This window comes from Spodoptera frugiperda, chromosome 8 (assembly GCF_023101765.2).
Source record: "Spodoptera frugiperda isolate SF20-4 chromosome 8, AGI-APGP_CSIRO_Sfru_2.0, whole genome shotgun sequence".
Lineage (NCBI taxonomy): Eukaryota > Metazoa > Arthropoda > Insecta > Lepidoptera > Noctuidae > Spodoptera > Spodoptera frugiperda.
In genome coordinates this window covers 5,885,108-5,894,554 of record NC_064219.1, presented here as the reverse complement: position 1 = coordinate 5,894,554, position 9,447 = coordinate 5,885,108, and the positions used below count along the sequence as shown (strand labels likewise).

The following is a 9,447-nucleotide window of genomic DNA, read 5'->3' as shown; positions in this document are numbered from 1 at the left end:
TTTCATACTTCCATAATTTATTAAGAAAACATCAATAAAAATTCAATTCGGGACTAAATATTTTTTAATTTGAATTCATAAATATAAGCTTAGATAAATATTCGAATAAATTGAGGACTATGGTGAAATAATATCAATTAGAAATATCGACCACTTCAGTCTTTAATTTAGAGGCGAGTGCCCTTCGCAGCTGCATGGCGTCTGGCGGCGGCGGTGGAGCCACACCTGCTAGTGCCGCTTGAGCCACACGAGCCGACCGAGGCCTGGCAATGCTGCTATGAGATCCTTCACCACCTATTAGTCCAATAAAATTATAAGCAAGTCATTTAAATAACTGACATTGAACTGTTATTTCAAAATCGATAACGGCCAGTAAGTACCTCCTGTTTCTGCGCCATCTGCCGCCCCGAGTCGTCGCTCACGGACTTGCTTCTTCAATGCCAACAACTTATCGCGCTGTTGCTTCAAATATTCTTGACGAGCTTTCATCTCTTCCTCACTCACCTAGTATCGGAATAATGTTAACATTAAGTGGATGAGATCGACAAACTAGGGCTTGTAAGTATAAGAAATTGCAAAATTCAATTATGGTTAAAACATGTTTTTCTAAGGTAAAAAAATCACCTCTACTTTTTTGGGAGGTGATTTTGGTGGTTCCATAACTTGAATCTTCTTTTCTGGGATCACTATTTGAACTTTTTTCTCGACATGTTCTTCCTTTTTTTCGAAGCTGTGGAGTTTGGACAACAGAGTTTGCTTCTCAGCCACCACTTCCTCGGGCGGGACGTTGACAACCTCGTCTTTACCTTCAAAATCTTCCAATTGTAGTCTGAAAAAAAAAACAGTTCATTCTTAGAAGAGGTAGCCTTAGATATGTTTCCCGTGGAGAAGGAACGAACTTACTTTTTTATTTCAGTCATAACATCGTCATTATCCGGCCAGTCCTCGCTCTCATCACTCCTTGATGAGTCTAACACAGAATCATCTGGTTCTACAGAAAACAAATGGGGCATTGCTCCGTACCTCCGTTCTATTAATTCTAGAGCCTGAAAACGATAAGATGAAGGTGGTTATTAGTCCTAACTAATAAGGTAGTTCTGTTAGATGTACTCGTAAGTACTTGTAGGGCAGAGTTGAGATTTATCTCTATTCATAAATTCCATCAATGGAATTTATAAAGTGCTGTTGCACCTAGTTTACTAACTCACCTGTAGCTGCAATTCCACATTCTTGTGAGTCATCATCTTGACGAACATTTCGTAGTCGTTGGCGGCCCATATTTGTTCGAACAGGCGTCGGTGGAAATGTGCCGGTAGACCGGCTAGGTCCCGCGCTGACAACTTGCATGCCGCTTCGAACTGGTCAGCCGTGATGCCGATATCATCCATGAACGAACCTAACATCACGTCCACCTGGGCTCATGGAATTTATAAAGTGCCAATCGATTGCACCTAGTTTACTGACTGACCTGTAGCTGCAATTCCACGTTCTTGTGAGTCATCATCTTGACAAACATTTCGTAGTCGTTGGCGGCCCAAATTTGTTCGAACAGGCGTCGGTGGAAATGTGCCGGTAGACCGGCTAGGTCCCGCGCTGACAGCTTGCATGCCGCTTCGAACTGATCAGCCGTGATGCCGATGTCATCCATGAACGACCCTAACATCACGTCCACCTGGACTCATAACAAAAATAATTAAGAATTTGGCTAACACTTACCTACGAGGGTATTTGAAGAGGAGTGTGCTCAAAGTAGGTGTGAGTAATGGTAATTAAAAGTTAAAACCTAGTCATTAGCCTCTTGAAAACTGTACTTAGGCATCTGCGGTAGTTGATTAGATACCTATCTACCTACTTGAGGTTAATAGCGAATAGGTATAGGTACTTACCAAATTACGGTACTCATCGTGTATCTTCTTATACTCTGGTCTATCGAGGACTTCGCCATTGTCAGTCGGCTCAAAAGCTGAAAGTAAAACATCGAAATCGGTTTACTGAAGGACAGACCTAGTTATGTATAGTCAGGTAGGTATGTACCTAGGTACACGAAGGTACCTCTATAGGCCCTATAGCATACCTACTTGGTATATTATTTATATAGGTTTGCGTATTCCGAAGGTCTAAGTTACTAATGACGATACAAACACAAAGTTGCTAAGAAACAAACAAGCTCAAGCACTTACGTAAAGACTTTTCTTCTATAAAAGTCTGCAGTGGTACATTCCACACCGGGCCGTGTAGAAATCCTACAAGGGAATCAAACACCCATGCGTTACCGTCTGAATTTTCCATTTGTGTTTATAGCTTCTATCTCTAATAAAGTAATAAGTTGTACTACTTTGATGAAAATGTATTTAATTCATTAAAATCAACTCCTATTCAACACTTATGACGTTTATTTGTACTAGTTGTTGTTATGGTTACAGAAAGTACTATTTTATTGTTTTCTGTAGTTCTGGCAGGCTATTGTTGGTAACAAAACAACATGAATATGGGTTGTTCAAGGTCTCGTGGTCAGCTATAGTGTACCTACTAACTTGGTACCAACTACCAAATCAGTTAGTAGGACTTGCTGTAAAATTCTAAGCTACACAAATTATTCTGTTTTGTGTTCTAATGTTAACAATGCTTATGCCCTGTTTCTCAAGGTGCTTGTTCTCAATTATTGTTAGATTGAATTGGAGATCTGCTTAGTTTATGGGGAAATGTTTAATGTAGGAAAACTGTTAACTTGTTTCAGACTGGTGGTGGTGCTATGCGTAGTAGGGAAACCATTTTACTTCTTGCAAAACGTTTAGGTAAGCAAGAGGTTTAATAATATTTTAAGATCTTCATCTATAAAACTAACTATGTATATATTTTTTTATGTTAAAATTTTAACTGCTCGGGTGAAGCCGTGCTTGGTTAACCGGCTGCCGTACAATGTCTAGTGGGTTCGATTCCTATACGGAGCAACACTTTGCTCAATGCAATGTGACTCAATGAAATATATATACTTTTTTCTAACAATAATTATAATTTGAATATATCATCGAACGCATCCGAATGTCAGCTGATGACACAAAATATCAGTTTGGCCGAGAAAATTTTGACATTATGTACTGACAGTGTCATACTGACATTCTAATTTCTTCTTTTGCATTCCAGGTTAAATAGTACGTTTTACAAGCATTCACATTAGTTTTGTTTCTTTCTAATGCACTAAATGTGAAAGAGAAAGAGCTATAATTTATAAATGAATCAATATTTTCTTGCTAAACTTAAGGTTAGGTTTGGTTTTTGATTAAAACAATAAAAACAATGAGTGAAACAGTTATTGTTTACTAATAAATGGAAAGTAGAATAACAGCTCAATAACGTAGTCTTAAAAATGGCAAATCAAAAACCCACTACGTCATTAGAATATGAAAATGTAAATGGGATAAAACTTGTACTAAATGTTCATAAAAGACAAACTCCACCGGACGCCAGAATATTTACAATAACTTATAAAAATGTGAAGAGTAATAGTTCCAAAATAGGGGCAAAGGCGTCTCTGTTTCTAGCCATTATTTTCAATTTAATAGCTCTATTTTATGTAAGGATAAGTCTAACAGCAATATTGGTTATAATAATTGTATTATCTTTCTTAGTCTTCTTTTGGTTCACACACAGTGTTCAGTCAGGTTAGTATCATCTATTCCTTCTTTAATTTTTATTGATTGCTCCATACCAGGCAAAAATCCTAACTCTTGTTATTAGTCCCTGCTTTGCTAGAACTCAGATAAGCAAGCCATAATGTATTTTGTATTGTCTCAGCAGTAGTTGTGAAGTTAAGGATTCTAAATTAACTATTAGTTAAGTCTTTTACTGATAATAGAAAAGTGTTTAAAGCAAATCCTCCGCTAATGTTGGTCACCAGGAACCTGACATGGCTTTTGAAATGTTAAAGTAAATCCTGTGGTCTGAGCTATACTCCTTATGTAATGTTTTCTTTATAAAAATCTTCAGTAGGACTTGCCTGACATAAAACTTAGTACAGTTACATATTTCACAACTGATTCAGATACTCAGATCAAGTTAAATGGTGTTTATACCTAGTAATATTCTACTAATCTTTGAGCTATATGCTTGCTCAACTACAAATCAATTGTACCTATGTAATTGGCAATTTTACTAATGCATTATGATATTGTTACATTATTCACAATATTATTTGTAATTTTCAGAAAGCCTAATAGTAATACCGACAGTGTGTATTCAAAGTACAGTGAAGTATGTATGGGGTCGAGAAGACACCTTCGTGGACTGGTCCAATGTTGATGATGTTATTATCAATGAAGTTATTAAAATGGTAAGCATTCCTACTGAGTCTCTAATGATCTGTTTGTAGTTAGTTAGTGAAGTGTTATGTTGTTCAATCTTTTGAGCCTAAAATGATAAAAGCTTTTTTTAACTTCTTCTTTTCTTCTAGTTTAATCATATGTATTTTGGTTTTTACCAATCTATATGTGGCACCTAACAGTACATATAAGAGGTTTGTTGAAGTGCTATGTCAGTCTAAGTAACTTTAAGTTAAAAGATGGTATGGGGTGGTTGGTAAACAAACAGCAATAAGTTTCTTTGTTACTTAAATAATACATATACTTAGATACTTACCTATTTATTTTGTTTTATTTCAGAATCGAGTTTTATATTACCTTACTTTGTTGAAAAAGGAAGATAATCCAGATTCAGTGCGACTGGTACCACTTTTTAAGGTGAATGTTTTAAATAAATTCTATTACAATGAGATGTCTACCAACATTAGGGTGCTTTTCCACACCAGTGATGTGCTATGCTACATTGTTGTGGATGCATTTTATTAGTACACATAGGTTAGCACTGGTGGAAACGGGTTCAGCTAAGCTATGTTTTTTATATGGAAAGATGTGTGCTATGGATGTGTGCTATGGGTGGCTTCCCTACTATCGATACATCGCACTCAACTGCGCATCTTCCTCGCACATCTTAGTATCAGTGGATATTGTCACATAACTTTACAGCTTAGCTATTATATCTTCGTAGCATAGCTACATAGCACATCTCTGGTAGAAAAGCACCCTTACACAACTAGAAATAATACTCAGACTACTTCTACAAACATAACAAAATAATTTATCATTTCTTAAAAAAATGTGAGGCTGTTTTATAAAGAAAACAATCTTAATTAATAAATGTAGGCTTTTATTTAAAAAACAAGTATAATTAATTCGCTATTTGTATTTCCAGTACACAAAACCAAGACTAGTAATGCTTCAGAAGATCTACTCGGAGATACAAACATTCCTGATGGATGCTCAAAAGGAGAGTGCTATGGCTTCCGGAGACAAAGAATAAAAGGAATTCCACATTTTATTAAAAAATATCAGTTGTAGTTAATACCATTTGTCCACAAGGAAATATTTTTATAAGTTAGAAATCGCCAACCCGCATTGTGCAAGTGTGGTGATTAATGCTCAAACATTCTCCGTGCGAGAAGAGGCCTTTGGTCAGCAGTGGCTACTTATAGGCTGTTGATGTGGAATGGGGGTACCTAATAGTATAGTTAAAAATAGAATATTTTCCAAGTATTTTTTTTTTGTTAAATGTTTTAGTCACAATTTTATAAATAAGTGTTAAAGTTAATAGTATAATTGGCTAGTAAAATAATTGCAACGAATTAAATTATTATTATGAGCAATGGATAAGTTATTATAGGTGATAGGTAGCAAATGTAGTATTGGCTAGATAGATGCAATGTTTTTGTAGTTTAAAATATTATATGATAGAAGATAGAACATCTGAATTATGATAGTTAAGTGGTATCAATAAAGGTGAATAGTGGGTGTACATTATACACTGGCATTACGTGCTGTAATGTGTACCTCTGCCTACCCCTTCGGGCATAAAAATGCGTGACGTTGTGAACCAATTTCCAAGTTACTAGTATATCGTGGGTTAAGAACTAGAGTAGCGTAAGGGCAAAATGACAACTTCTCAGGAGAGCCGAAAAACAACTCAAATTTACCTACCGTCAACTTGTAGGTCTTTTGTGGCAAAATCTATAGTATCTGTATATCTGGTTTTTACTTAAAATAAAGCTTTATTTATTGGCTACAGATTACTGTAAATTTATGGTAAAAAATTAAATTAAAAAAATATATATACATATATTTTTCTAAAACTGGTTGACATACGTCATAATAACGGACTGCATTACTTTAATTATTTAGTGCCATAGTAGCGTAACCCACCCTTACGTTTTTTTGGCACGGAGAAAAATTACAGAAGCGTACAAAACAAGGACCCATAAGCAGTAACGGCTCCTTACGTTTATTTGGCACGAAAAAATTAAGGCTACAAAATCATAATTCGGTGTCCTATTCGCTCGTAAGTCGAGTTACAATCGTTGTGCTCATAACTTTATTGACAAAATAATGTCAAGATTATTGTAAGTAGAAATACTTCCTTTTAGCAATAAACAAACTTGTTTAATTTTTATGCGTTATTATTGTACTAAGCAATCTACACACTACATCGTTCCAGTTTTTCGGCACATACAAATATGGGGATTGAAAAAGCGAATGGTGAAAAAAAAAATTTTTGAGTTTTTGCCCTTACGCTACTCTAGTTCTTAACCCACGATATAAACCAAATGTTATGTCATGTTTATTAATTACACGTTGAATTTATTATAGAAATAAAAACAATTGTGAAGACACTATTCCACCCTGCATTTAGTACAAAATACATTTTAATGTATGTTTGGTAGGTGCCTAGTCCAAATTATTTTGTAAAAGTTGTGTTTATGTGTTCAAAATGTATTTAAAAAGACTAGTTCAATTTTGACTTTGTTATGACTATTAGATCAATTCTAAATTGTCTTGTGATGTAAATATAAGCAATATAGTTATTAAACCGTGTTTGTTATTCTATTCTAATGCCTTATGCACATCGATTGTTTGTTAGAAAAATATATATAAAGTTGTAAAGATAATGTTTATACATATTATATGTTTCGTGAGACATACTAAATTAATTATTATAAACTTTACTAGTGTCATTTCACGAAACGCGATGCGGCGACAGTTTCGCTGCTACTAAATATGAGTGTCTAGCATGACTTGAAACTAGTCGAGTTCCTCGTCAAATAGTTAGGTATACGTGTGTAAATAGAAAAACTAAAATCTGAGGACACCGTACTGTTTCCTATTATTACCTATGTATAAAAGCAATAGGATTACCCATTAGGGGCAGACTTATCATTTAAAATCGGTAAAAATGATGATGATATAAAAATTATAAATTCTTAAAAAAGTTCGTCTTACAGTAAGCACAGATTTTCCCATATTTAAATATGAGCGTATTATGCCTAAGTTTTGACTAGGTACTAGCTATAAAAGAAAGAAAAAGAAGGTAAAAGAAAAAGCTACCCACCTATCACAACCTTTATAGTCTCCAATCGTCTCAGCTGTTTAGGCTTATCTTTGTAAATGCTTTGGTACCACGAATATTTAAGGAAATGTCAACTCTTTAAGGACAGTTATCTAAATAGACACTACTGCTAGTTTTATCAAACGTTTTCTACTTGTTTGATAGCACGTACATTATTTTTTATCTATGTAGGTATGTATAGGTAGGTAAATAGAGTTAAATAAAATTAAAGTTACCTATCTAAAAACAGCCTATTTCATTGAGATCATAAATTTGACATTTTTCAATTTGACAATTTCATAATTATTCTTATAGGTACCGAACTGGGAATCGAACCCAAGACTCAGCAGTTGCTCTTGCAACCACTAGAAGTCGATTAATTTCAGTACCCTTAGTAGGTATGAGTTTGCTTTACGTTTAAAGTAATCTAAACGTGAGCGTGTTCGGCGCTCTGATTGGTTCGAATAAACCATTATTCGAGCCGGCGTTTAATTCTTAAGAAAAGACCAAAGAGATACAGAGCATCATTTAAGACTAGAGCAGTCTGTCCTTTTCTCCTAACTTCTTTAGTATAAGGCTGCATGTCTACAGGAGCGGAGCGGAGAAACGGAGACATATTAACCCCTAATTAATAGGATTGCACAAAATCTGTTCATTAAAGATGAGCAAGGAGCAAAGATTTTGTGTAACCCTTGTATTTTTTTATTATTTTGGGGATTTTTATACCGCACAGCGTATGTCAGTCCCAATTGTGTAATCCTATTTGGTAATATTTCTCTGTTTCTCCGCTCCGCTCCTGTAGACAGGCAGCCCCGTTACCTCGCTTCGGTCCTATGGACAGGCAGCCTTATACCTACTGTCAATTCTAAGCTATCTAGGTACATCCATATAAGCCCATAATCTTTGTTCCTAAGTGGCATTGATGTAACAACTATCTATAAATAAATAGGCCTTTGATCGTTAGATATCTATCCGTTACAAGGCGGCAACACAAAGTTAATAACGATAGATTAACGGCAGAGCAACTAGATATGGATGCCAGCAGATTAAGCTACACTTTTCTGTCAAAAGTTTTAAGCGATTTTATACTCTATTGTAAAGCGTTAAGGTTGATAATGTATTGAAGAATTTTGGCAGTTCAGGGTATCTTGATGTGCATGAGTTTCTCGTGATAATGATAACGGCGTTACACAATTGACATATAGATAGTATTTGGATGGAAAATGTTAAGACAATGTGACTTTTTAAATTTTTGACAGTGGGAATTTCAATGCGAATTGCGAATTTGTGATCTTTTCTTTCATGAAATAGTGGTTAAAGTCACTTGGGAGACTAGGATTGCGGCTAGGCGGACTTTGATACACCTTTTGAAGTTCAGGGAAACCTTCGAGGTGTTTCTATAGGGTTAGATGAACTGCTTTTTTGGGATGTTGGAACCGATTTCTTAAAAGGACACGAATCTTACCATTATGTCCTTACTGCCATTAACATGTTTGTAAAGATTAGGATCCTATAAAATGTTATCTGTACTTAAATCACATAAAGCAGTCATGCAGCTTAGTTTGGAAAACAAAAAATCCAGCCCGTTTGTCAGCTGTCCATTTTATAGTTTGTTTTATTTTTGTTGTAAAAGTGCAACACGTCAACGAGCGTGAACCATTCTGTATAATCCCGTTGTTAGCTGTAACTACACAATTTATACACATAGAGTAACATCTGCCCCAATTTGTTTGCAATTTGCAGTTGAACTCACACAAGCCAAAAACAGGAGCAATACGTTGAACCGCTCCATTGCTTTTCGGTAACGATCCGTCGGCTTCACGTGTGATCCCGACTGCACGAATTAACACCTCGCGGGCTTACAGCTGTGTAATTACAGAACACCCTTACTAGAATTAATCGTCTAATTCATTCGCGATGTTGCTAAACATAGGAACGCGAGATGTCGCGACACCTAGTGCTTTGGCAACTCCGGCGAGTTATCAGCTGTTTAATTGTAGACGCCATGACAGTTTA

General features: G+C 35.5%; 2 protein-coding genes across 3 annotated transcripts; one reads left to right on the top strand and one right to left on the bottom strand.

Moving 5' to 3' along the window:
- Positions 1-46: 46 nt before the first annotated feature.
- On the bottom strand, positions 47-2,641 carry LOC118282047 (cilia- and flagella-associated protein 36). Of its 2 annotated transcripts, none has more exons than XM_035602937.2 (7): positions 2,181-2,641; positions 1,887-1,963; positions 1,469-1,672; positions 904-1,046; positions 625-829; positions 381-504; positions 47-294 (listed from the first exon to the last, which is right to left on the bottom strand). In XM_035602937.2, exons 1-7 carry the CDS (start codon positions 2,287-2,289, stop codon positions 134-136), a joined length of 1,023 nt encoding a protein of 340 aa, XP_035458830.1. In that variant the 5' UTR covers positions 2,290-2,641; the 3' UTR covers positions 47-133. The 2 variants fall into 2 exon arrangements, with proteins under 2 accessions (XP_035458830.1, XP_050551308.1); XM_050695351.1 differs by lacking the exon at positions 1,469-1,672 and adding an exon at positions 1,209-1,412 and having other exon boundaries at positions 2,181-2,636.
- A 577-nt stretch (positions 2,642-3,218) lies between these two features.
- Positions 3,219-5,816, top strand: LOC118282048 (phosphatidylinositol N-acetylglucosaminyltransferase subunit H-like). The gene is made up of 4 exons (XM_050695352.1): positions 3,219-3,662; positions 4,206-4,330; positions 4,659-4,736; positions 5,248-5,816. The coding sequence occupies exons 1-4, from the start codon at positions 3,368-3,370 to the stop codon at positions 5,353-5,355; spliced, it is 606 nt and encodes a 201-aa protein (XP_050551309.1). The 5' UTR covers positions 3,219-3,367; the 3' UTR covers positions 5,356-5,816.
- The last annotated feature ends 3,631 nt before the right edge of the window (positions 5,817-9,447 follow it).